A 27,233-nucleotide genomic window follows, 5' to 3' on the forward strand; every position below is an offset into this window, starting at 1 on the left:
TCAAGTCTGATCTTCCTTAGAAATAAACATTCACTAACAGCACTATGACTAGAGAGCAACAAATTAAATTTAATGTGTGTCAGGGATAAACAGTTACCTTTTTCATCTATTTTGGCACATTCTGCAAAGAGGTCCTTTGACCCTGTATTCAGCCGGTCCCTGTGAAAGTAATGGGACTGAAAGAAACGTGTCCAAAATTCCTTTTCTGTCATGTTGTGGGGAACATTTTCTGCATATTTCATTTTTACTGTAGAAAAAAACCGTAAAAGTTACATACAAAATTTCCATTTCTTAAAATCTCTCAAATTAATTGAAATATATACTAATAGTAAAAACTAGATTGAACTGCTCAACTTTATATACTGTATATAATAATCTAATTGTAATAAATATAACTTGATAGATTAGATGATACACTACCTTTAGGAATCTTCACAAATTACAAACAAAACCTTGTCTTGCTCCAAGAGAATTAACAAGTTTCAAAGTTTTAGTAGAAATACCAAGAATCAATACCCAACAGACTATCAGTTCAGCACATTCCAAGAGCTCATAGTCCAATCAGCAAAGAAGTTAAAAGCATGGTCTCTTGAGCCAGAGAGCCTGAGTTTAAAATTCTAGGTCTGGGGGTGCCCGGGTGGCTCAGTCGTTAAGCGTCTGCCTTCGGCTCAGGTCATGATCCCAGGGTCCTGGGATCGAGCCCCGCATCGGGCTCCCTGCTTGGCGGGAAGCCTGCTTCTCCCTGTCCCACTCCCCCTGCTTGTGTTCCCTCTCTTGCTGTCTCTCTCTGTCAAATAAATAAAAATAAAATCTTAAAAAAAAAAAAAATTCTAGGTCTGTCACTTACAATCTATATGATCTTGTGCAAATTACATAATCTCTGTGCATCTTGGTTTCCTCATCTGTCATATAAATGTAGTTAGAGTGCCCACTTCATAGAATTATTTGTAATGACTAAAATGAGTTAATATACATAAAGGCCTCAGAATGGTGTCTGGTATATAATAAACACTATATAATTATTACTATCAGAAAAATATGAAAATAATTACATTACAATTTGATAACTCTCTGAAGCAGACACAAGCTCCTACAGAAGCAAAAGGGAGGCTTCTACCTGCCCAAAGAAGTCAGGATTTTATAGCGGTGGCAGTGGGCAATACTTGAGTTCTATGGGGTCCCGATATCTGTTTCCAAAGACTAAAGGAGCAGGAGTGAGGGAGTAAGGAGAGAGAACTGTTTAGTCAGTAGAATAACTGAAGTGATGGTTCTCAACCTTGGCTGTACAGCATAAATTACTAAGGCTGGGGTCAAGTCATTTATACTTTTAAGGATGGTTTCTGCAAGGGTAAGGATTTGTGGGTTAGAAAGGTCACTCTGGAGGCAGCATGAAGGATGATCTGAATTACTGCTGTAGAGACTCATTTATTGATGCCTCTGGAACAGGTCATTTTGTGCAGGTATGCTAAAGGGTAAATAAAGTTTAAGAACCACTGATGGAAGAATGGGAAAGTCAGCATACCAGTGAACTGATGACAGCACGTTATATACCGACTCGTTAATAACTACCATGTCTTCACATATTTTATTGCACTTCATCAGGAATAAAGGTAAAGCTTTTTGTTTTTCACTGATGTATTACTGAATTCATCCAAAGAAATATTTCAACTATGTGGAAAAATTGATTCTTCTTACCTGCTGGATACGTCCTAAATATGGACTCAATGATATCAGAAGTTAAATTGTATCTCAGACCATTACATCCATCTGTTTGGGGCCGGACATCAGCCTAAAATAAAGACCACACATATATATTCATTAGAATATCGGGGGAAGATGTGTAAGCATATAATAGACACTGGACAAAGCTGGCAAAACAGACTTTCTGAATAAACTACAGAGACAGAAATTAAGTTCCTCACCCTTACTTTTGGCATTGAGAGAGGGCTCAAAGAAGCCTGGCTTGGTTTCACATAATCTTACTGATGTGTAAAATCTGCGTCCTTGAAAATTCAACATGGTCAAATAGGTAGATAGCTAGTGGAGCTTTAACATAATACTTGTAGAGTTACCAAAACAACTATAAACCTTGATTACTAAACAAATATTATCTGACTGGTTTCTTTAGGGAAGGCCTTATTAATTCAATTCACTACTAAGCACCCAAGAAGATGCTAAACATGTAACTGGTACTCAAATTTTTGTTAAATGCATAAATACCACTTTGGTTCTACCAGGTATAGACTAAATGAATCCCACTTTCTAATTCTACAGGTAAGGTATTCCCAATTTTTCACTAAAATACATTTTATAAATCTTACTTCTTCTATAACACCATGGTCATTACAAATTTAACTCTGCATTATAAATACAGCAATCATAAAGAAAGGTATTAGAAAGTTCTAAATTTAAAAGAATTAGGGGAAACAAGTATTACTCCAATTGCTAAAAGATTCTCTTTATTAAAGTCCATTTAATTTCTAGCATGTAAAGGTCAAGTCCCCAAACCAAAAAGTATAGCTAGCAGAAAGTATCTATTTAAAAAATACTGTATATATACATATATATTTTTTAAATTTTATTTATTGAGAGAGAGAGAATGAGAGAGCACAAGCAGGGGGAACAGCAGAGGGAGAGGGAGAAGCAGACTCCCCACCCAGCAGGGAGCCTGATGTGGGACTTGATCCCAGGATCCTGAGATTATGACCTGAGCCGAAGGCAGCCACTTAACTGACTGTGCCACCCAGGCGCCCCAGTACTGCATATATTTATATTTTAGAAGAATACCATAGATACCAAAGTATCCACTAATTTACTTTAAGGAAATGCTAAGTTTTACCAAAAAAATGGCATTGTTAACACATATACCAAGGTTTTCTTTCTTTTTTTCTTTTCCCTTCAGAAATCTAGAAGGGTCACATACCAGAAACGCTGCAGAAATGCCAACATCTTGCTTATGATTGGATGTAGAACTCTCTGTTGCATTCACATTTAAACGATTGGCCCAGAATTCCTCAGCACTGATCACTTGACTCACAACAAGGTCTTTATAAAGCTGAAACAAAACAGGATCTTCTTGCAGCATTCTGGTGATAGAATATATTGAATATATTGAACTTCTACAATAAAACACTATTTATGTAACACTTTTTAAAAAGAGTTTAACTACTTTAACAACATGAAACCGAGACACTCAACTTCCATTTTATGATGCTGGAGCAGCAGAGGTCATTTAGTTCATTTGTTAGTAATTACAACAAACAAAAAACGTTTTTGGAGGAACAAATGAAGATAAATGGAAGTCTGAAAAAGCAAAGAATAAACTCTTTGAGGGTATGGATTTGGTGTTATTCATCTCTATATCCAGCGATACAAAGGTCATCATGCCTGTATTTGAACTGTACTGCATTCTCTTTCACATATGAACGTGAAAGGGGAGAGAGGAGGTATGGTTGAGATTTTCCGGCCACCAGTTTCTCACTGATAAGCACTTAGAGACTTAAGCATAGATGGCATGGAAGATATTGGCGATAGAATAATTTGTCTTATCAGAAACTCATTATTTCATGTTTTCTCAACTTTTTTACAATGTGATTTCTTTCAGGTTTCTCACTTACAAATACACTTCTAATGCTTTCCTGTCATCTTTGTGAAGAGAACTGGGAGAAGGAATGAAAGGACCTTATCACCTTTGAGTCTCAGTTGTGTTCCTCACCAGATATTAGGCTTGAGGCAGTTAATTTAATGCAGCACAAGGGATAAGAAATAACAAGCTGTTACTCTACTAAAAGACTGGAGAGAACTTAGCGTCTCTTTATTCTTTTCCCCCTTCACCTGTTTTTCTCTTCCAGCTCTTTATTTGCTTTCCTCTTGAATTTGGGCAGCAGCTGCTGGAGAAGGTCTTTCACTGCATCTCGCTCTTTCACAGCTGTGCTTTCATTGGAAAAATGGAAGTTAGTTGTGTCCCCTGCATGCAACACCAGCTGAAGCTGAATTTTAGCTTTTCCTTCTGGACTGATTTTCTGGCCTAAAAAGAAGCATGAGACAAATTAGATGAGGACACCCACACTGGAAACTGTCCAACAACAGGCTACTCTCCTCCCAAGAAAATCCAGAATTCCTTTGGGCTTTAGCTGCCCTGCTCCAATCTTAATGCTTTTGCAGAAATGCCCTCTTCTCAAATAATCCCATATAATCAGAGCACAGTTTAACAAATTCACTGCTAACACTCTGCTTCCTTCTTTACTATCCTCTTTGTGTGGCCCTTCTCACTCACTGCCTACACCTCAAGATACTAAAGGGCTTTTGTTTCCATTCAACTGCAGCAGATCTCTAAATAGCCAACTAGGAGTCCTGAACCCACCCTGAACATCTGAATCCAAAAAACATTATTAATAAAAATGATCTGTCATAATTTAAAAAACTCCAAAACAGCCCATATCTTACTAATTGCAAAGAAGAATACATAATTTTACATTTGAGAGATCTGGTGTTATCACTTCAACCCAGTGATGAAACTTCATCTCATCCAAAGTGGGTGGCACAACCTCACACTATGGGCTTTCTGTGGGGATAGGATAATAAGTAAATACCATCACCTAGGTGTTCTTGCTGCGAGGGTTTAATCTGAGTATAATCAAGCCTGTAGACCTTTCAGTTTTTGAGAAATACAGGTCTACACAAATAGATTAAAGAAAACCTTGAGGAGGCAAGCAAACAGAATGTGATATGTGACAAGCCTATAAAGACTGAAGAGATTACAACTCCATCTGTGAAGCTAGACTGGATATAGTTTAAAAAAAAATCACTGCTACAGAAAACATTATTGGGACAAATGGGGAAACGTTATTTATTACTAAAAATTTCTTGGTGTGAAAATATTAGAGAGCAAAGTGTTTGCACACATAATAGTAAGTGGGACATATCGTGTATCATTCTTAAAATTTTTCTCTAACTTTGAAATTTTTCATAATAAATTGAGGTCGGGAACCTCAAAATACACCAACATAATGGAGAACTTGTACTCTTAAAGTAGTGGGCCCCATGGCAATAGTAGTGCTTGTCTTTGTCAGGGGAAGAGAGATGGAGGGGCTTTGTCCCATAAAATGGGAGACTCTTGGTAGTGTGAAACAAGCTGCCTAGAGCTCACAACCCAAATCGCCTAGCTCCTAAACAAACTTTTTCAATAAAGATGCGGCTTCCAGATCAACAGTTTAGATAAAATATCTTACCACCAAAAACAGCAATATAGAGGAATTTATACTGTCAGCCAGCCTACTCTGGTATTCTATTTCTCAAAAACAAAACCATCACCCCTTTCTAGGCATCTTTTCTCAGTCATTGCTTTATCCTTGCTCTATCTTAAGACTTTGCCTCTGAGAGGTCTACTTCTGAAGTGTTTTTGTTTTTGTTTTTTTAATTTTATTTATTTACTTGAAAGAGAGAGAGAGAGCACAAGCAGGGGGGAGCAGCAGGCAGAGGGAGAGGGAGAAGCAGACTCCCTGCCGAGCAGGGAGCCCAATGCGGGGCTCGATCCCAGAACCCCAGGATCAAGACCTGAGCTGAAGGCAGAAGCTTAACTGACTGAGTCACCCAGGTGCCCCCTGAAGTTTTTTAATTAGCTTACTTAACTGCTGATTTTCACTTTAGTCATTTACTATTGATAACTTTCAGTGGTTCCTTTCAGAAATGGGTATTTTTTTCAAATATTCAACTTAAAAACTGATCTGGTGCAGATCTAGATTTGGGTATGTGCTCTCCTTCTCAATAACAGAAGAATTGTCGAGAAATAGAAGAAGGGTATATTCTTTATTGTAATGTGTGGGTATCACAATGAGTATGTGTTTTGCAGAGCTACAGGACCAGCTTCCTGTTTAAGAGAAATGCTAATAGAGGCAGTTCCTAATTTAGGAGTTTCTTCTGGTACAAATGTTAGTTTGTAAGAATAGTAGGAGGAACTTGGTGAGGCACTTTTCCACAGAATTTTATTATTATTATTTTTAAAAGATTTTTATCTATTCATTTGACAGAGAGAGAGCGAGAGAGGGAACACAAGCAGGGGGAGTGGGAGAGGGAGAAGCAGGCTCTCCACTGAGCAGGGAGCCCGATGCGGGGCTCGATCCCAGGGCTCTGGGATCATGACCCAAGCCAAAGGCAGACGCTTAACGATTGAGCCACCCAGGCGCCCCTTCCACAGACTTTTAAAAGGAGGTAGTATTACCAGAGTAGTGGACAAAAGACCAGATAACTTAGGACCTAATTATGATGAATCTTAAACAGTATTTCCTTTTGAAAGTTAAAATTCTAAGTTATTTCAGTGGAGATAGATGAAAATCTTGGTCATTTCCAGCAGCAAAGTAGAGGTTAGTTCTTAGGGCCACTGTTCACACACAAAGGACATTTATAAATTGAGCAATTGAATGTGTAAGGTTGACTATTTTTTGAGGTGTCATGTTGCTTGAAATCTACACAGGATTTTATCTAGGAGAAGAATTTTATATCCAGGAAAATAAATGAATTCACATTAATGGTTGCAGTTCAGATACCACAATTTTACCCCTGTATCTCCTATCTCCGTCCAATAAAAAAAATGAGTCTATCTTCTCTCAACAGATGATGGCCACATAACCGGAGATTAATTAGACTACTTGCTTAAATGATACAATTTTATTAAAGGGCAATCTGCCATTATCTATCATTTTAACGCGTTTAAACATATGAACCATCTGAACCAGTAAATCTACTGCAGGGATGTATCTCACACATACAACCTCACAAAGATATTAGCCCACAGAACTATGCTGCAGTACTGTTTGCATTAAAAGAATTCTGGAAACTTCCTAACTGTCCTTCAACAGAAAACTAATTAAATACATGCCTGTATATCCATTTAGCAGACTATTATGCAACTCCTAAAAGAAGGTACATGTGGAGATCTTTATATGACCTAGATTTACATATATAAAACTATACAAAGTCTATTACTAATCACAGGTTACAGAATAACATATATTCAGTGATCCCACTTTATAATTATTTCAATATGGTTCATTTTTTTGGACACTATAATAAAAAACCCACAGACTATATGAATAATCTTTTTATAAAATTACTAACAAATATTCCATCAGACCTTAGTATAGATGACTTACATTTAATATCTGCATACATATGGCTGATTGTAAATCTATCTTTGCCTTCAGGTGCCCAAGCGATTCTTTCTGCCATGAGGTATAAAGCTCCATCCTGCTTCTTCTGACGCACCTTCTTCACAATCAGCAAAACTTCTTCAGATGAAGTTGCCATGATGCCTAGAAAGTGCTAACAGAGACAAAAAATTTCACATCTCAATTAGGATCAGATTTGTTGACTTCTGGAGTCCTTTCCAAATCTAAACCTAAACTAATAATGAGGAGGAATAAAGTCCCTGATTGAAAGTTGAAGATAAAGTTGTATGGCATTATCCTTTAGAATCAAATTTCATCTGCTCATATCACAGGTGTGAATTTATACAACACAGTTTATGACATTTGGCAGTTTCTAAACCGTTCCTACCTATTCTAATCAAGAGTATTTTCAATTTTACTTTTAGTTCCTCAGTAATATTCCTAAGTCTTAAATGTATGACTTGACTACAGATATGCTGTCTTTTATCTAATCTACATCTAGAATTGTAGAACTTTAGAATTAGAACCCTATTGAACGTTTAGTTCAATTGTGTTTCAGCTGCAACAACTAAGTGCCATGGGGTCTGTGTGATCTTCCCAGAACCTCTCTCAGAGCTGAAACCACACCCACGTTTCCAGATTCCTGGTCTAAGTTTCTTCCGGTGTGCTTTAAAATAAAACTTTTAACCCTTAACACTTCAGATGCTATTTCCCCCATCCTTTAACAATCAAATATGTCTTCAATTGTTCTCCAGGTCTTGGCCGAAGATTCACTTGTATATGGCTAATTCATTACCTAGGAAACAGCTTTTAGTCTCCCTACCTCTACTTCTTCCTTCCCAGTCCTGGGATAAATGCTCAACCCAAATCCTAGAGGCTTGGGTGTGGCTGTCTGTAATATGAGGCTGAAAGGGAATTTGAGGCTATATGGGCTTAACAGGAAAGAAGCCATGATTGATGGCAATGTCTGCCATGGGCTGAGATGGAGAAAGTGATAGCACAAATGCCCCATATATGTCATTTCTGGTGAAGTGATGACTTTAAGTTTTCATTCCCAAAAAGATGATTTAAAGTATAATTTTAAAATATTTACTTCTTCAGGGATATCTTAAAATACAATTGTAGAGAAATTAACATATCATAGGTATAAGAATTAACATAGGTATAATAATTGAATTTGCCATGAGCAAACAAGTGAAGCTTGATTGAAACATTTTTCCTGGAGGTTAAAACAACCGGGAACAACGAAATACTGGATCTGCCATTGATTATTGCAAAATAATTGAGGAACACCTCTGTTTGGACGTAGTGGGAAAGTAAGCACCAGGAAGAGTGGCAGGCACTAAAAATAATGGAAATCAGCAATTCTACCATCACCTCTTATGATTAATGAAAAATATGACTGGATTAAAAAACATTTTAAAGGGGCACCTGGGTGGCTCAGTTGTTAGGCATCTGCCTTCGGCTCAGGTCATGATCCCAGAGTCCTGGGATCGAGCCCCGCATCAAGCTCCCCGCTCAGTGGAGAGCCTGCTTCTCCCTCTCCCACTCCCCCTGCTTGTGTTCCCTCTGTAGCTCTCTCTCTCTGTCAAATGAATAAAATCTTCAAAAAAAAAAAAAAACACATTTTAATTGTAATTAACACATATTACATTAGTTTCATATGTATAATATATAATCTGACAAGTTATGCTCACTCACCACAAATGTAGCTACAATCAAAAAATTTACTCAAGCAGTAATTTAGAAATAAAAAATACAAGTAAAAAGTGAAATCTTAGTTTCTCTGAATTGATTTCCTGAATTTTGAGTAGCCAAATATTCCCTTTCATAGGTACTCTACAGGCTACTCTACCCGAGGAACAGAAAGAAAAAGGGCCAATGAGAATACATTTATTCAATAAATTTGTGCTGAGCCAACAAGTCTAGGGGTTATCCAAAGATGAATGTCTGACAATAATGATTTCTACTTTTAAAGAGATAAAAATATGTATCTGTGTATATAAATTAGAATGTGTGAGGTTCCTAAAGGGAGATAAAAAACGTCTGAATTAGGACTCAGAGGCCATTTCTTCGTAGAAGAGGTTTTGTCAAAGGTTTGTCATAGGTTTTTTAGTGCAATTAAAAAAATTCAGCTATAATTAACAAACCACCAAAATGTGTACATCTTAGGTGGTCTGTCTGATGTATTTCGACAGTTATATACACCCATGTACCATTACTCAAAACAAGACAGAGAACATTTCTACCACACCCCCAAAATTCTCTCATGTTCCTTTCCATTCAGTTCTCTTCCTCTCACCCTCCAGCAACTATTTTCTGATTTCCATCACCACAGGTTAGTTTCCCTCTTTTCTAGGTTTTCATATAAATGGAACCATGCACCATATACTGTCTCTGACTTTTCACCTAACCTGTTTTTTGAAATTCACCACATTATTACATGTATCAGTAGTTTGTTCTTTTTTATACATAATTATGAATTGGGTCTTAAATAAGGATTTTGACAGAGAAAAGGAAATAGGCATTACAGGCAAAGGGAATAGTTTGGGGCAAAGGCTTGAGACACAAGGAATGGTAAGCAGTCTGCTCTGGATGTAGTATAAAGTTCATGATAAAGATCAAAGGGATATGGAATCAGATGGTTAAGACGGAAACAGTGGAGAATGCCACCATACATGGTAGACAACAGAAAACCTCTAAGGACTTTTGAACAAGGCAGTAATTTATATCTTAGGAAATTAATCTTTGGACAACATGAGACAGACTTAAAAGAAGGACTAGCAAGGGTCTTAACCAGGCTGGTGGCAGCAAGAATGGAGAGGAAGGGACAAGGAGGAATACTGAGGAAGCAGGATGAATAGACACTGCAAGCACTGAAGTTGTCAAGGCTGCTTGCTCATACCCCATTCCTAAGCCCTACTGACATGAGTACAGTGGTGCCATTTATAGAAAGAATTCAGAAGAAAGAACAGGTTTGAAAGCGAAGACAAGGAATTCAGTTCTGGACATGAAGAGTGTGAGGTGCTGTTGAGTCATGCAGGTGGAGATAAATTAACTTGTTTTTCACTTGCCACTGAAAATACTTCATGTTGTTTTACAATCTCCAGTTTGGATATCTATAAAACATACACGACAAAGATTAACGTTCTTAATATATAATACCATCTTTTAACTGATTTACTTATTTAACACCCTCCTAGATTTTGATTAGAGTTATTACTGTTTAAAAAATTTGAAAAACCACTGCCTGAAAAGACTATTTAATGACATGAAAAGATACACTGTTAGATAATCAAAGAAAGCAGAAAAAAAAACATGTACTTTGATTTCATGTTATTAATTTATCTAAAATGTACTCAATGCAGGGAACCTGGCTGGCTCAGTTGGTAGAGCATGCAACTCTTGATCTCGGGGTCATGAGTTCAAGCCCCATGTTGGGTGTAGAGCTTACGTTAAAAAAACAAACAAACAAACAAACAAAAAAGGTACTCAATGCTTACTAATATGTGCCAGGCACTGGGCTAAGTTCTTTACAGGCATTATCTCATTCAGTCCTCAGTTAACAATCCCGAGGTAGGTTCTATTATTAGTTCTATTCTGCAGATAAAGGAAACTGGGTCTAAAAAAAATCAAGATGCTTTCCCAACGCATCAAGGAAGTAGATAGCTTTGAATCTGGGTCAGCCTGACCTTGGAGTTCCACCATGCTATTTTGCATGGACTGGAGAAATATACACCCAACTTCACAGTGGTTACCTATGGGTGATGAATTACAGACAACTTGAATGTTCTTTTTGTTTTCTGGATTATCTATAATAAATACATATTTTATAATGAGAAAAGTAGTTATTAAAAGAGTCTTTCCAAGAGTTTGTTCCCTATCAAACCAGAGGTTTATAAGGTAGCATGGGAAAAGTGTTAGGGGTGTTAGTATAAGAAAACAATTGTTATTTTCAAAATTTCTATAATATGTATCAATTGTTCTTTACTTTAAAAATTTAACGTATAAAGAAAATTTTATAACATTTATAGAACTACTTAATACTTTAATGTTAATTATAATACACAGTATAACAACTTAGAATAAAAAAACAGTTTGTACTATCTTAAGTTACACTGTATACTATACAAACCACATTTTAGGAAACATGAATCGAAATCTGAAAGATAGGAGGGGAGGCTTTATGGACAGGGGGAAAGCAGACAATTATAAGACAATTTTAAGTATGTCCATATATGGAGGAAAAGCAGTGAGCAAGGACAGCTGATAGAGCAAGTCTACCATTAACTGGGCTTATAGGCACAAATAAAAAGTGCTAGGTTTGGAGAAGAACAGAAAAATTTTTTTGACACAAGGAGGTAAGAAAGAAAAGATGAGTTGAAGACAGAGAAACTGTAAAATGGAGAATAAATTAGATGGAGAGAACCATCAGAGTCAGTCACTAGCACGTAAAACCATTTATATTAAAATCCATTTGGGAGAACACAAAATAAATCAGAGATAAGTAATTGAACATTGGGATGACTAGTCAATTGTCTCACAGCTAACTTGCTTGGCAAATTTCCTTGTTCATTTGTAGCACCTCTATTAATTGTACAAGACCAGTTTTAGAAAGTTTATTTATTTTTTTAAAGATTTTACTTATCTATTTGAGAGAGAGAGAGAGAGTGAGAGAGCCCAAAAGGGGGTGGGGTCAGAGGGAGAAGCAGACTCCCCGCTGAGCGGGGAGCCCAATGCGGGACTGGATCCCGGGACTCTGGGATCATGACCCGAGCCGAAGGCAGTCGCCCAACCAACTGAGCCACCCAGGCGCCCAAGTTTTAGAAAGTTTAATAGAACCAGTGGGGATATCCTACAATGCCTTAGGTGATTTCCAGATTTTTCTTGAAGATGGCTCGCTCCTTGGGTAGCAAAAACTTCTTCCCAGTAGGCCTCTATAAGAGCCACAGAATATTTTGTTTATGAAAAATATTGGTTAGTTCCATTTAAACAAATCAGCTCGATGAAGATCTAGCTTTACTTAAAAGATTATCTTTTAAAGATTTTATTATTTATTTATTAGAGAGAGAGCTCCCATGTGCGCATGTGGGGGAGTAGAGGCGGAAGGAGAGGGACAAGCAGACTCAATCCCAGGATCCCAACATCATGACCTGAGCCGAAACCAAGAGTCAGACACTCAACTGACTGAGCCACCCAGGTGCCCCTACTTAAAAGATTATTTACTTTATGAAATTATCTGCCACAAGACTTCTTTAAATAGCAAGATCCTCCAGTAAAGGGATTAATTCATTTGCAGTTAAATATTTGCTTGAAGTTAAATGTACATGCCTTGCTGAGCCTTTGCACATTCTCCTCCTTTCCTATCAACTGGCTTTTACTCATTTTTTTGGTACTTAAAGTACTAAGTTTCAAAATCACTAGGCAAGACTTTCTGTTCTCTTGATAGCACTTATCACAATGATAATTAATTTCTAAAGTAATTCTTTTAATGTCTCTCTCCCCTGACAGACTACAAGCTTCATAAAGGGAAGAGGATGCATGTGTTGTATTCACTGCAATACAGCACCCAGCCACATATTTGGCCTATATGAAGAGTCCAATAAATATCTGTGACATCTTGTTGTTAAAAGAACACCAGCTTGGTACGATACATAAGACACCTTTGCACATATATCCTTGGCTAAAGTCCAGGAAGCATTACAGCTCTCAGAGATCACAGTATCACTCCTCAGAGATTCCAATAACTGGCTTATAAGGAAATAGGGACAGAAAGAATTTGAAACTGATCAACAGAAACCTTTAAATTACATCTCTTTCTAATGTGCAGAGATAAATGGGGCAGGAACAAGGACAACAGGTGAAATATAAACTCCGTATCAGCCTCTAAAAGAAGGATTATTAGAGAGAGCTGCTGTATCTGCCAGCATACAAAATGGAGATCTGGAATGCTGCTTGCTATGAGGCAATCCAAAAAAATTTTAACAATTCAGCATAACAGGGAACAGGACCTTGAAAGTATGTAAAAAGCGAACAAAATTTACCATTTTAATGAAAGCTACACACACAATGAAGCTATTAAGGGGAATAACTGATGTAGCAATTTTGAGACCAAGCACTTTTTCATTTTACAGCAGTGCAGGGAGAGGCAGAAGGAGGAAAATGCGACAGAGACCAAGACAGAACGAAACGTATGCTCATATTCACCAATAAATACTGCATGCTGATAAGAGTACAATATCAAAATTGAGAACGCCATCAGTTGGTAATCAAAGTGGGGAAGGGATAGACTTATTAGCTGGATGCCTGATACTGGCCACATTGAAGGCAGGCTAAGAGAGAAAAGAGGAAGGGCACAAGACACCCCTAGCAGCAGTATCCATGAGGTAGAAATAGTGGTCAAAATGCTAGGAAAGCTCAGTCTGATGATTGGGGAAAAAACCCAGCAGCACAGAAAAGCAGGGCTAAAAGGTGGAAAAATAAACCAGCAGGGAGAAGATAAATGCCTCCGGGGCAGTACATGCAGGAAGCTGATCATTTGGTTTATTAAACAGATTCCTCTCTGCACCAATCTTCCTAGTATTTTTAAAGAGCCCACCAAAAAACAAAAAACAAAAAACAAAAAACCAGCACTCCCTGCATTTGCATGGCTAATTTACATCTGCACTACCGTGAATGTATGTAATATCATCTAAGAGAAACAAACTTTCAATCTGCTGCACTGTTAAATGTCAGCTGAGTGAGGGCAAAAGAACAGGTTTAATGGCCTCAAATGATCTCTCCCTTCTTCCCAAATGAGGGATTTAGGTCTGCTAAAAGGTACAAAGTTCTCTCCAGAGCCCAGTCCTTCTGTAAGCCATAGGCCTGATACTGGAGATTATCTTCCCTTCTGTTGTGACTCCTCCATCTCATTTGTTAGTTTTGACTTTAAAAATCTATTTTAGGGCTGGCAATTTTGGCTTATTTACCAAAGCCCAGTTAAGTGGTTTTCAAACTGTTCCAAGAGGGGAAGCTGACTGGGTGGGGCTTGGCCCTCCCAAATTCAATTCCATCAGAGCATGCTGTTTTGTATACTGGAGTTCACAGTAAGAATTCGTGGGGAGAAACTGTTCCACTGCCTCATAGAGTTAATACTGCAAGGTGCATTTCAAATCGCTTAGTTTTTGTATGTTTTTCAAATTGGGTCTTCTAATAGGCAAAAGGGTAAGTTTTTATATTTATTCTCCCTCCCCCACTATACAGACGCCAAAATGAACATTTAAGAGTCAACTGAATATACTCCTTTAGTCAATTTTGTCTCTGAGAACATTGGGGAATTTATAAAATAATTATACATTTCCATGGGTTGGTGGTCTATTTTGCATCATTACAAGACAATAAAATTGGGCATAGAACAAAACTGGGCGTGTGCATTGGCACACGTGTTAAGAAGGTTTCAAGAAGTGGTAGGACTGACAGGTCAAGCAAAAGGTGTGCAGACACTACGGTGAAAGCTGTTCTCTTACAGAAGCTGAAAGACTTAACAGCACATTTCCTAACGGGAAGGGATCCTCTGTCAGGCAGAGGCCTTCACGTCCTTCATTCTCCGGAGCCACGTCTAATCCTGGCTTTGGGTAAATCTTCGAGTCCCTGCTCTTAGTAATGGGGCAGACTTCCTACAGGCCAGCAGATTAGGGGTCGCCTATCTCCCGCTTCAGGACAATAAAGGGCTACCGAGACAGCGAGCTTAGGAGTTGTGGCGACGGCAACAGGGACACAGGGAAAAGGGGTAGAACGCGCGCCGTCCTGCGGCCCCCGGGCCTGTCAGCTCCTCACTCACCCACCCACCCCCATTCTTCGGTCTAAACTTACCAGGTGGAAGCTACGGCTCTGGGCAGGGAGTAAGTAACTGGGCCGAGTCGAGTCGAGTTCCGCTGCGCTTCTTAGAGACGCTGCCGGGAGAACGCTGAAACCCAGTAGCCACCGCCGTCGCCACCGCCTCTGCTACTGAGGGGTCTCGCCTCCATCGCTGGCTGCGAGGACTCTGAGGGCACGTGACCGGAAGTACCAAGGCGGGCCTGCCGGGCACGTGACCCAGAGCGCGGCCGCCATGACACCTTCCGCTAGTTCCCTCCCTCCCCCGCCGGTTCCCGCCTGTTTCATTTCCTTTCGCCGGTCTCAAGCTGTGAAAGGTTCCGGGATCCTGGCTGGCTCACCCCTTTAGCCTAAAGGTCCTCCGGTCCCTGTTGGCGCTGCGTCGTCAGCCGGCAGCAACCCGTGGACTGCAGGCCGCAGAGAGCGTAATTGCGACCGCGGCCGGAGGGGGAGGGACCACGCGCAAGCAGGGGCGTAACCCGTCACGTGACAAGGAAGTACCGTTAATAGCGTTGTCCCCGCGTCCTCGGCGCTTCTGGATGACGTAAGCCAGGGAGGGGGGGTGCGGAAGGGGAGAAAGACTCTCAGGTGTCGCTCTTCGTTGCTCGTTTTAGTGTCTGTACCCCTTTTAGTTGCTAGGTGAGTGTTCCGGAGGCCGGCCGTGAGAAGATCTGATCCACTGAGAATTGGGGCTGCCGGCCTGGAGATGATGAAGCGGGGCTGAGCAGTGCTGCTGGTCTGTGAACCTGCTTTGAAAACTTGGTTACTGAGGCTTCTCTCCTGGAGAGATCTGAATACAGTATTAAAGATACCGCTGAAAAAAGGTATTGGTTCCGCTAGAAAGCTTCTTGTGCGCAGGGACCGTTTGCAGCGGTGGGTACAAAGCATGCTGAATGCATGATGCATTTATGAGTGAGTTGCCATTTCTCTAAGGCGAAGAGTTCTGATTATTACTTCTTGGGTAGAAAGATCCTGCTTCTCCCTCTCCCACTCCCGCTGCTTGTGTTCCCTCTCTGGCTGTCTTTCTCTCTGTCAAATAAATAAAACCTTTAAAAAAAAAAAAAAAAAAGAAAGAAAGATCCTGTTACGGAATGGTGGAATCTCCTACTTACCCTTCGCATAATATCTTTAATTGTTTGCTTCCTTCTGTCTTCCTCCTTCCACGTACCTAGTGGGGGAAAGAGAACGCCGTTGTTTGCTTTTGATGTGTGAGCAGCAAACATTGTGGTCCATTGGTAAAATGAGTACTAGGGTGATGAGAAAAACCTTTTCTTAATCCTACTCGTTTATGTTACCATCAGGTTTTAATGCATGGAAATGGAAAGATGATTAGATTTGGACTCAGGAGAAGTGGGTTCTAGTCTCAGCTCAGCAGAGTTCTGTAACCTTGGGCAAGCCAGCCCTTAAGAAGAATTGTTGCACTGACTTGGATAAGCATTTATAGCCACCTTTTATTCGCTTAGGTTTTTTTGCTAGGCTAGAGGTGTGCAGGCTTAACAGAAGTAATATTTAAACTCAGCTTTGCAGAAAGGTAGGGTTTTGTTAGATGGATGAAGATTCAAAAAACAGTATATTAAATCATGGAGGCACAGAAAGTTTATACAATGAAAGGGACAGAAGATAACTTGGTATAGTTGGAAAATAGGGGTATAAAGTGGAAGGTGAGGCTGGAAAAAGAAGTAAGGATGAGATCATAGATTATGTAAGAAGGGGAGCGTTTGAAGGTTTGTACAAAGATTTCTTTTTAAAAGTATGTACTTGGGGCACGTGGGTGGCTCCGATTGGTTAAGCCTCTTCCTTGGCTCGAGTCATGATCTTAGGGACTTGGGATCAATCCTGCCATCGGGCTCTCCACTCAGTGGCAAGTCTGCTGCTCCCTCTGCCTCTGTGATCTCTCTCGCTTTCACTCTCTCTCAAATAAATAAAATCTTAAAAAAAAAAAGTATATACTTAAAGGCGCTCCTGGGTGGCTCAGCCAGGTTGAGCGACTCTTGATTGGGGTTCAGGTCATGATCTCGGGGTGGTGGGATCAAGCCTCCTATTGGGTTGGGCGCAGAGTCCGCTTGAGATTCTCTCCTCCTCCTACCCACCCTTGCCCCCGCACTCTCGCTTGCTCTCTCTGAAATAAATAAAATCTTTAAAAAAATACTTAAAAAAGTTTTGTTATGGAAAATTTCAAACATAGACAAAAATAGATAGGATAATAAAATGAACCCCCACGTACTCAGAGCCCATCTTTAACAGTTGTCAACATTCTACTATTGTTTTTACAGAGAATTTAAATTTGTAAGTACTTTTTATATTCATTGTCACATTTGATTAATAGCAAATTTCAGGTTGAGCTCAATTCTATTGTATATAAATATTAGGTAGGAAGATTATATTCATTTTATGTGAAAATTTCTTTGGGTTTTAGTTGAATCAAAAGTGTGACATGGCCACTTTAAAAACACATCAGATGCTATTTTAGGTTGTAATATAGAAATTTAGTGTTCAAGTCCAGGAAGTTAGTGTTTCTATTCTATTCTGTGTTATCCAACTACTTAAGGAGTATTATGTTCAGTTCTAGGCACCATATTTTCAGGCAAACTAAATCACCTGTGTAGAAGGTTGACAAGAATAGAGAGGAATTTGGAAATTGTCATGCCAGAAATGAAGAATTGGGAATGTTAAATTTTTAGAAGACCTGATAACACTGATAACACTTTTCAAATACTGAAGGGTTGTTTTGGAAGAAGTAAACTTGCTCCCTTAAAGACACAGTTAGAAATAATTAGTAAAAGCTCTAAGTGATCAGATTTAAATATTAAAGGGAGAGAATAAGCACAAAGAAGTATAAATTTGGAGTTGGCTTAACCCCATCGCCCTGCAACTTCTCTTGAGAAGTGACATTGCTTATGCTGTTTCTTTTTCATTCTCCTTTCCCATTAAATCTTTTTTAGAAAAACAGGAACTTACTAGGTTCCTTTTTACCTCGTTAAATTATAACTTGTAGGACACTGAGATCAAGGCCAGATGGCCTATCCACCTCAGAGCTTAGGATAACAAACAGAAGAGATAGACACTGTGCACTTGATGTCATTCCTTTCTTTCTTCTTCAGGATTTTATACTACGGTTTTGTCTTTTTCTTGTATCTTCAGTCCTTTTCATTTTAAAGATTCTTAGCTACTACTTACAAATCTGTTTGAGTCTCTCCTGGTCAGAAAGTGAAGAGACGTTGGGGTCCCTGGGTGGCTCGGTCGTGTCGGATTCTTGATTTCAGCTCAGGTCACGACCTCATGGGTTGTAGGATAGAGTCCCACCTCCAGCTCCTCACTCAGCAGTGTGTCTGCTTGAAGATTCTCTCCCTCTGCCCCCCACCTTCAAATAAGTCTTAAAAAAAAAAAAAAGAGAGGTTTTCTTCTCCGCCAGATTTCTTCGGTAATTGGAAGGCCTTATCTTTACTTCCTTACCACTCAACACTTTTCTCAAGTCTGTTTTCTAGTGTGTGTCCACAGCACTTAACAGAAATTATGTGACTAATACCAAATCCTTCAATGCCTTTCAGTTGCCCCTCAAATTAAAATTTATTCAGGTTCCTTGGTTTGAAAGTCAAAGTATTTCATACCTTGTGCTGAATTACTCTTCCACTTTTATCTTTCATTACTCCATTCCTTGTATTCCTGTGTTTCAACCAAAGACTAAATGTATCTCTAAATGTATCCTCTATATTTCTGCTTATTGCTGCCCTGTTCCTTTTCCTTCTAATAAAAGCCTACTCAGTTCCAGTGCTACTTCCCTTAGGAAGTTTTTTATGGTTCCCTTTAACTCAATGTGATTTTTCTGTCCTCTAAGTTCCAACATAGCACTTTGCTTATGTCTCCCTTATGAGGGGGGTTTGTGTTCTTTTTCTCCCTATTTATAAAGTGACTGATTTCTGGAATTATTTTGTCTTGTTCCCACCATTGTGCCTCATATTTTACTAGGAACTCAATAAAATGAATGAGTGAAAAGAATGAGAGATTTTTCATAGGTCAGGAATTCTCAATTTTTTTTGGTAAAGATTTTACTTATTTATTTTTAAAATGATTTTATTGATTTATTTGAGAGAGAGAGCATGAAAGGAGGGAGGGGTAGAGGGAGGAGAAGCAGACTCCCCGTTGAGCAAGGAGCCTCACATGGGTCTCAATCCCAGGACCCCAGGATCGTGACCTGAGCCGAAAGCATACCCTTAACCAACTGAGCCACCTTGGCACTCTGAAAGATTTATTTTTAGTTAATCTCTACACCCAGAGTAGGGCTTGAACTCACAACCCTGAGATCAAGAGTCACACACTCCACTGACTGAGCCAGCTAGGCGCCCTCTAAGTCTCAGATATTTTGAGTATGGGACTACTAAAGATTTGTTGTTTTTCTTGAAATGCTATTCTCCTTGCAGAGGTCAAGCAGTATTAAGAACAGTATAACGAATAGGAAATAAGACTATATTATGTCTATGCAATTAAAAAACATCATAAGCTTATGTGTGTTTTGACACTGGGAAGTATGCTCCACGAATGTTAGGACTTTGTTTTGTCCTGTTTTATCTCCTGGACCTAGAACAGTGCACAAGTCGGTGCTATTGTAACCTAATTTTGAGGTAGGTAGAAACTACACCACATGAGTTGTCGCACGAAGGAAACTTCATTTGCAGCAAATAAGGAGATCATGGGGAGTAACTTCCAAAGCTGTGACTCCCCGAGCAAGGGCGAATGGGTTTCTTTTACTGAGGGCTAGGATGAATATTTAGATAGGGGAGCCTTGTCGTCCTGTGTCGGGGCGGGCATAAGGTCCTTACGGAAACATGCTCATACGTACATTGTATGTCATGTAAAGCAGGCTCGTGCTCCATCTTGGGTGGAGATTTTAGTGTTCTATTGAGGTAAAGGTAACCGTCGGTCACTCCGCGGTCCATCTGCGCAGGCATGAGTCAGGAGGGTGAGCTCAGACGGGTCTGGGCCGCCTGAGCTGACAGAGCTCCCATCCAGGCAATGGTTACTGCTTGAGGCGTAGTTTCGGTTTCTATCACGGGATGTTAGGCCCCTCGGGTCTTGCCTGAGTGAAGAGATAAGCTGGAAAGAAGAGCTTAAGGAAAAATGTGGGACAAAGGTCAGTGGCAACAAGCGGGTGAGAAGTAAAGGTTATGTCTTAGGGTCTAGCTGGTGACACTATGTACATATTTGGTGAATATATGAATGAGTAAATACATGTAGTTCCAAAAAAAAATAAAAAAGTATAATTTAAAAACAAGTAGAAATGGTGGTTTCTAAATTTTTCTGTAGTGTTTGCTTTTAATTTGGCATGTTACAAATGACTGAGAAAAGTTAAAATTAATGGGTAAGAATTTTCTTGAACTTTATTTCTTTTTTGGAAGTTGGTGCAATTTGACAAAAATGTACACTTGAGAGTTGCTGAACAGATAAACTCTTGTGTTAGTTTACAAAGTCTTCATTGGGTATTTAGCATTTGCTGTCTTGTATTCTTATTCCCATTCATTCGTATCAGTTCTCTTATTGAAGCTCTTACTTTTCTTTGAGCTTTAATTCCCTGCACTTTACATCCCACTTAGTAGGTGCATTCATTCAACAGATACTGAGCCCCTGATGGTTTGGAGAAAGAGATCCAGAGGTCTCTTTCTATTAAGCACAGTTAAATTGTTGGCTGATAACTGTTGAATTTGCTGATAAGGGTTTATAGTTTGAAGCCTTTAGAGAACATTGCCTTTTTTTTAATATATATTTTTAAAGGATTTTATTTACTTATTTGAGAGAGAGAGCGGCAAAGGGAGAGGGAGAAGCAGGCTCTCTGCTGAGCAGGGAGCCCGATGCAGGGCTCGATCCCAGGACCTTGGGATCATGACCCGAGCCGAAGGCAGACACTTAACTGGCTGCGCCACCCTGGCGCCTCAAGAACGTTGCCTTTTAATGACTCTTAAAGGCAGAAGATTTACAACTTGAAGAAGTACAGCTGAGGTTGCTATTTTACCAAAGAAGAGCTTGACCAATTTTCCTCTTAAATCCCACATTACCTATCCTACTTACTGAAACTGTGAGATAAATAGAATGGGATAGGATTATGGAAGACCTTGAGAATCTCGACTTGATTCCCTGGGATTTCAGAGTCCGGCAATGATATAGTACAAGGTGATGGTTGCGTATAATATTACTTATGTGTGCTTTCTTTCCTTTTAGATGCTAAGTACCTCCAGAGTAGGGATCCTTGTCCCTTTCTTATGTTTCTGTCTGTTCTCCATATATCCATTAAATGCATGCTAACTGAGCGAAGAGCTTCTTAAATTATATTTTTGCAGGTTTTATTCAGGAACACTGTGCCTGTCACTCAACGTAATTTCAACTTTCCGGCTAAATGACTTTTGTGCCAGTGATACCGGAGTCCTACAGCCATGTTCTTGCAGAGTTTGAGTCTCTGGATCCATTACTTTCAGCCTTGAGGCTGGACTCCAGTCGTCTAAAGGTGAATTTCTTGATCCTTGTAGCTGTTTCATGTTCATATTTGTATGTTCTGTGTGCTCTTTTATATATGCTCCCTGCCCTGTAGTTCTTTAAGTTTAATGGAATCTTGGGTGTTCTTCCCTGTGCTAGTAATACCTTACATACAAGTAGCATGTTCATAGCTCTTTTTTTCTTTTTTTAAAGATTTATTTGAGAGAGAGAGAGAGCGTGTGTGCATGTGAGCACAAGCTAGGGGTGAGGCAGAGGGAAAGGGAGAAGCAGACCTCCCCACTGAGCAGGGAGCCTGATGTGTGGGCCTCGATCCCAGGACCCCGGGACCATGACCTGAGCCGAGGGCGGATGCTTAACCAACTGAGCCACCCAGGTGCCCCTGTAGCTCTTTCTTGATTTACTTTTTGAGCTCTCATTTGAATTCTTCTTTCCCATCCTTGAAAACCATGGTACTGATTGCTGAATTTTTTTCCCTTCACAATAATCTGTTTTTTTCTCAGAAAATAATGTATTTGATTGAAAATAAAATAGTATAAACGAGTATACCCTGTTGCATTTTAAGCAACATGAACCACTGTCGTTATACTAAGCTCATTCCAAAACAAGGAGTTTGATGTACCCTCCATTTTAGGAAACAGAGCAAAAGCTGTTAGTTCTGTGAGAAGAAGTATGTGCTCCCCTCAAACCCTGAGTTCTGATAAACTCAGGAATGACATGGTGAAGAACAAAATCTTATAACCAATTCCAAAATAATTTCATTTTTATACTTCTGCTCCCCCAAGTACTTTTGTAGCCTCTGAGCAAAAGAATAAGACATAATAGGCAAAGTAAAATGAACAACAATCATGAGGGTTGATTTCAGTTAGACTTTTTTAACCGCACATTATGGGATGTCCTACCTGGTGTAGTATGGCTTAACCAATAAAGGTGTTTATAACCCTGTTGGAAGCTATTGTTTCTGGGTTTAGTGTAGTGGCCCAATGATACCACTGAGGTACCAGGCTCTCCATCTTTCCTGTTCTATCATCATCCATATATTGGTTTTTAGTCACACTTGCAAAATAGGTGTCCTGGCTCCAGTCTTGATGTTTCCATTAGCATCTCAAGCAGGAAAGATGGGACCACAAGCAAAGACTTTCTTTTCTTTTTTCCCCCCTGGGTTTATTGTTTATTTTTTTATTTTTAAAAAATTTATTTTATTTTTAAAATTATTTTTATTTATTTATTTATTTATTTATTTATTTATTTATTTATTTATTTTTTTTTTTTATAAAGATTTTTTATTTATTTATTTGAGAGAGAGAGAGAGAGAGAGCACATGAGAGGGGGGAGGGTCAGAGGGAGAAGCAGACTCCCTGCTGAGCAGGGAGCCCGATGCGGGACTCGATCCCGGGACTCCAGGATCATGACCTGAGCCGAAGGCAGTCGCTTAACCAACTGAGCCACCCAGGCGCCCTATTTATTTATTTATTTTTAAGATTTTTATTTATTTGACAGAGAGAGACACAGTGAGAGAGGGGACACAAGCAGGGGGAGTGGGAGAGAGAGAAGCAGGCTTCCTGCCGAGCAGAGAGCCCGATGTGGGACTCGATCCCAGGACCCTGAAGGCAGATGCTTAACGAGTGAGCCACCCAGGCACCCTATTTTATTTTTTTTAAATCATGATAAGTGTACTTTTTTTAAGCAGTTTTTTTTTTTTTTTTAGATTTTACTTAATTGAGAGAGTGAGAGAGAGAGCACTAGCAGGGGAGAGAGAGGGAGAAGCATGCTCCCCGCTGGGGCTCAATCCCAGGACCCTGAGATCTTGACCTGAGCAGAATGCAGACTCTTAACCGACTGAGCCACCCAGCTGCCCCATGATAAGTGCACTTTTAATCCCCATCCCCTATTTCCCCCGTTCCCCCACCTACCTCCCCTTTGGTAACCATCAGTTTGTTCTCTATAGTTAAGATTGTCTGTTTCTTGGGGCACCTGAGTAGCTCAGTTGGTTAAGCATCCACTTGTCAGTTTTGGCTCAGGTCGTGATCTCAGGGTTGTGGGATCCAGCTCTGCACTGGGCTCCGTGCTGAGTGTGGAGCCTGCTTGGGATGCTTTCTCTCCTTTTCCCCCGACTCTCCCTCCCCCTCTTAAAAAAAAAAAAAAAAAAGAGCCTGTTTCTTGGTTTGTTTCTCTAGCTCTTTTTTTTTTTCCTTTGCTTATTTGTTTCTTAAATTCCACAGTGAGATCATATGGTATTTTATCTTTCTCTGACTTCACTTAGCATTATACACTCTAGCTCCATCCATGTGGGTGCAAATGGCAAGATTTCATTCTTTTTCTATGGCTGAGTAATATTCTGTTGTAGATATATACCACATTTTCTTTATCCATTCATTTGTCGATGGACACTTGAGCTACTTCCATAGTTTGGCTGTTGTAAATAACGCGGCAGTAAACGTAGAGGTGCATGTATCCCTCTGAATTAGTGTTTTTTAATTTTTTTAAAAAAAGTTATTTATTTGAGAGAGAGAGAGAGAGAATGCGCACAGAGGGAGAGGAAGAAGCAGACTCACCGCTGAGCAGAGAGCCCGATGCGGGGCTCAATCCCAGAACCCCGAGATCATGACCCAAGCCAAAGGTGGATGCTTAACTGCCTGAGCCACCCAGGCGCCCCATGTTCTTTGTATTTTTTGTGTAAATACCCAGTAGAGCAATTACTGGGTCCTAGAGTAGTTCTGCTTTTAATTTTTTGAGGAATCTCCATACTGTTTTCCACAGCGGCTGCGCCGGTTTTCATTCCCACCAACAGTGCAAAAGGGTTCCTTTTCTCCACATCCTTGCCAACACTTGTTTCTTGTGTTTTTGATTTTAGCCATTCTGATAGGTAGGAGGTGATGTCTTATTTTGGTTTTGATTTGCATTTCCCTGATGATGAGTGATATTGAGCATCTTTTCATGTATCTGTTGGCCATCTGTATGTCCTCTTTGGAAGAATGTTTGTTCATGTCATCTGCCCATTTTTTAATCAGATTGTTTTTTGGATATTTTGGGTTTTTGAGTATTGAGTTGTATAAGTTATTTATATATTTTGGATACTAACCCTTAATCGGATATGTTGTTTGTAAATATCTTCTCCCATTCAGTAGGTTGCCTTTTAGTTTTGTTGATTGTTTCCTTTGTTGTGTAGAAACTTTTTATTTTGATATAGTCCCACTAGTTTATTTTGGCTTTTATTTTCTTTGCCTCAGGAGACATATCTAGAAAAATGTTGTTGTGGCCAATGTCCGAGATAACTGCCTATGCTCTCTTCTTGGATTTTTATGGTTTCAGGTCTCACATTTAGGTCTTTAATCCATTTTTAGTTTATTTTTGTGTATGGGGTTAGAAAGTGGTCCAGTTTCATTCTTTTGCATGTGGCTGTCCAGTTTTCCCAGCACCATTTGTTGAAGAGACTGTTTTTTCCCATTGTTTATTTATTCCTCCTTTGTTGAAGATTAATTGACCTTATACTCGTGGGTTTATTTCTGGGTTTTCTGTTCTGTTCCATTGATCTATGTGTCTGTTTTTATGCCAGTACCATACTGTTTTAATTACTACCACTTTGTAACATAACTTGAAATCGAGACTTGTGATACCTCCAGTGTTTCAAGATTGCTTTGGCTCTTCAAGGCCTTCTGTAGTTTCTTTCGAGAAAGTGAGAGAGAGAACACAATCAGGGGGAGTTGGAGAGGGAGACGCAGGCTTCCCGCTGAGCAGGGAGCCCGATGTGGGGCTCGATCCCAGGACTCTGGGATCATGACCTGAGCTGAAGGCAGATGCTTAACGAATGAGCCACCCAGGTGCCCCCTTTTGTAGTTTCATACAAATTTTGGGATTGTTTGTTGTAGTTCTGTGAAAAATGCTGTTGGTATTTTGATACAGATTGCATTAAATCTGTAGATTGTGTTGGGTAGTATAGACATTTCAACAATATTTGTTCTTCCAACCTGTGAGCATAGAACATCTTTCTTTTTCTTTTTTTTTTTTTTTTGCATCATCTTGAATTTCTTTCATCGGTGTTTTATAGTTTTCAGAGTACAGGATTTTCATCTCTTTTGGTTAAATTTATTCTTTGATACTGTTTTTGGTGCAGTTGTAAATGGGATTTTTTTTTTTTAATTTCATTTTCTGCTGCTTCATTAATAGTGTATAGGAATGCAACAGATTTCTGTACATTGATTTTGTATCCTGTGACTTTACTGTATTTACTTTATCAGATCTGGTAGTTTTTTGGTGGAGTTCTTAGGGTTTTCTATATGTAGTACCATGTTATGTGCGAGTAGTGGGGGTGTTACTTCTTCCTTACTGATTTCAGTGCCTTTTATTTCTTTATGTTGTCTACTATCTGTGGCTAGGACTTCCAGTAGTATGTTGAGTAAAAGTGGTGAGATTGGACATCCTTGTCTTGTTCTGACCTTAGGGGAACAGGTCCGTTTTAGCCCATTGAGTATGATGTCGTCTGTGGATTTTTCATAGAAGGTCTTTATTATGTTGAAGTATGTTCCCTCTGGACCTACTTTGCAGAGGATTTTTATCATGAATGGATTTTGTACCTTGTCAGGTGTTTTTTCTGCATCTATTGAAATGATTATATGGTTTTTATCCTTTTTCTTATTTATGTGATGTATCATGTTGATTGTTTGCGAATACTGAACCATCCTTGTATCCTGGGAATAAATCCCACTTAATTGGGTATGTGATTTTTTTAATGTATTGTTGGATTCAGCTTGCTAATATTTTGTCGAGGATATTTGCTTCGATATTCATGAGAGATATTGGCCTGTAGTTCTGTTTTTTGTGGTGTTTTTATCCGGTTTTGATATCAGGGTGGTAATAGCCTCATTGAATGAATTTGGAAGTTTTCCTTCCTCTTGTATTTTTTGGAATAGTTTGAGAAGAATAGGTAGTAAGTCTTATTTATTTATTTTAAAGATTTATTTGTTTGTTTTAGAGAGCAAGGGAGCAGTGTGCACATGCAGGTGGGGGGAGGGGCAGAGGAAGAGGGGGAGAGAGAGAACCCCAGGAAGACTCCCCACTGAGTGTGGATCCCGACTGGAGGACGGTACTTGATCCCACGACCCCAAGATCATGACCTGAGCCAAAACCAAGAGTCAGGAATACCTGGCTGGCTCAGTTGGTTAAGTGTCTGCCTTCAACTCAGGTCATGATCCTGAGGTCCTGGGATTAAGTCCCGCATAAGGCTCCCTGCTCAGCGGGGAGCCTGCTTCTCCCTCTGCCTGCTGCTCCCCCTGCTTGTGCATGCGCACTCCCTCGTGTTCGCTCTCTCTCTCTAATAAATAAATAAATAAATAAATAAAAATCTTTAATTAAAACAAAACAATGAAAACAAACCAAGAGTCGGATGCTCAACCAACTACTGAACCACCCAGGCGCCCCAGTAGTAACTCTTCTTTAAATGTTTCATAGTATTCTCTTGTGAAGCCATCTGGCCTTGGACTTTTGTTTGTTGGGAGTTTTTTGATTACTTCAGTTCAGTTTCATTGCTGGTAATTGGTCTGTTCAAATTTTCTATTTCCTCCTGCTTTAGTTTTGGGAGATTAAATTTCTAGGAACAGTTTTGGGAGATTATATTTCTAGGAACTTACCCATTTCTTTTAAGTTGTCCAGTTTGTTGGCATACAGGTTTTCATAATATTCTGTTACAGTTTTATTTCTGTGGTGTTGGTTATTTCTCCTCTTTCATTAGTGATT

At 39.4% G+C, this 27,233-nt stretch overlaps 2 protein-coding genes across 7 annotated transcripts in view; one reads left to right on the top strand and one right to left on the bottom strand.

Moving 5' to 3' along the window:
• Positions 1–15,467, bottom strand: part of GTF2H1 (general transcription factor IIH subunit 1) — a 38,037-nt gene extending 22,570 nt beyond the window's left edge. The window contains exons 1-7 of one of the 3 annotated variants that reach the window (XM_078058327.1): positions 15,018–15,467; positions 8,598–8,769; positions 7,152–7,320; positions 3,835–4,027; positions 2,924–3,086; positions 1,696–1,789; positions 98–247 (exon numbers count right to left, since the gene is read on the bottom strand). In XM_078058327.1, coding sequence (XP_077914453.1) covers positions 98–247; positions 1,696–1,789; positions 2,924–3,086; positions 3,835–4,027; positions 7,152–7,305 — 754 coding nt within the window. In that variant the 5' untranslated portion in view covers positions 7,306–7,320; positions 8,598–8,769; positions 15,018–15,467. The remainder of the gene's footprint in view (positions 1–97; positions 248–1,695; positions 1,790–2,923; positions 3,087–3,834; positions 4,028–7,151; positions 7,321–8,597; positions 8,770–15,017) is intronic. The other 2 variants (XM_036108846.2, XM_036108844.2) reach the window with 2 other exon arrangements.
• A 79-nt stretch (positions 15,468–15,546) lies between these two features.
• HPS5 (HPS5 biogenesis of lysosomal organelles complex 2 subunit 2) overlaps positions 15,547–27,233 on the top strand; it is a 45,839-nt gene continuing 34,152 nt past the window's right edge. For 2 of the 4 annotated variants that reach the window (XM_078058323.1, XM_078058326.1), the window contains exons 1-2: positions 15,571–15,844; positions 21,350–21,513. In XM_078058323.1, the coding sequence (XP_077914449.1) occupies positions 21,406–21,513 (108 nt within the window). In that variant the 5' untranslated portion in view covers positions 15,571–15,844; positions 21,350–21,405. The other 2 variants (XM_078058324.1, XM_078058325.1) reach the window with 2 other exon arrangements.

Source organism: Halichoerus grypus, chromosome 11 (assembly GCF_964656455.1).
Source record: "Halichoerus grypus chromosome 11, mHalGry1.hap1.1, whole genome shotgun sequence".
In the NCBI taxonomy this organism is placed as follows: Eukaryota; Metazoa; Chordata; class Mammalia; order Carnivora; family Phocidae; genus Halichoerus; species Halichoerus grypus.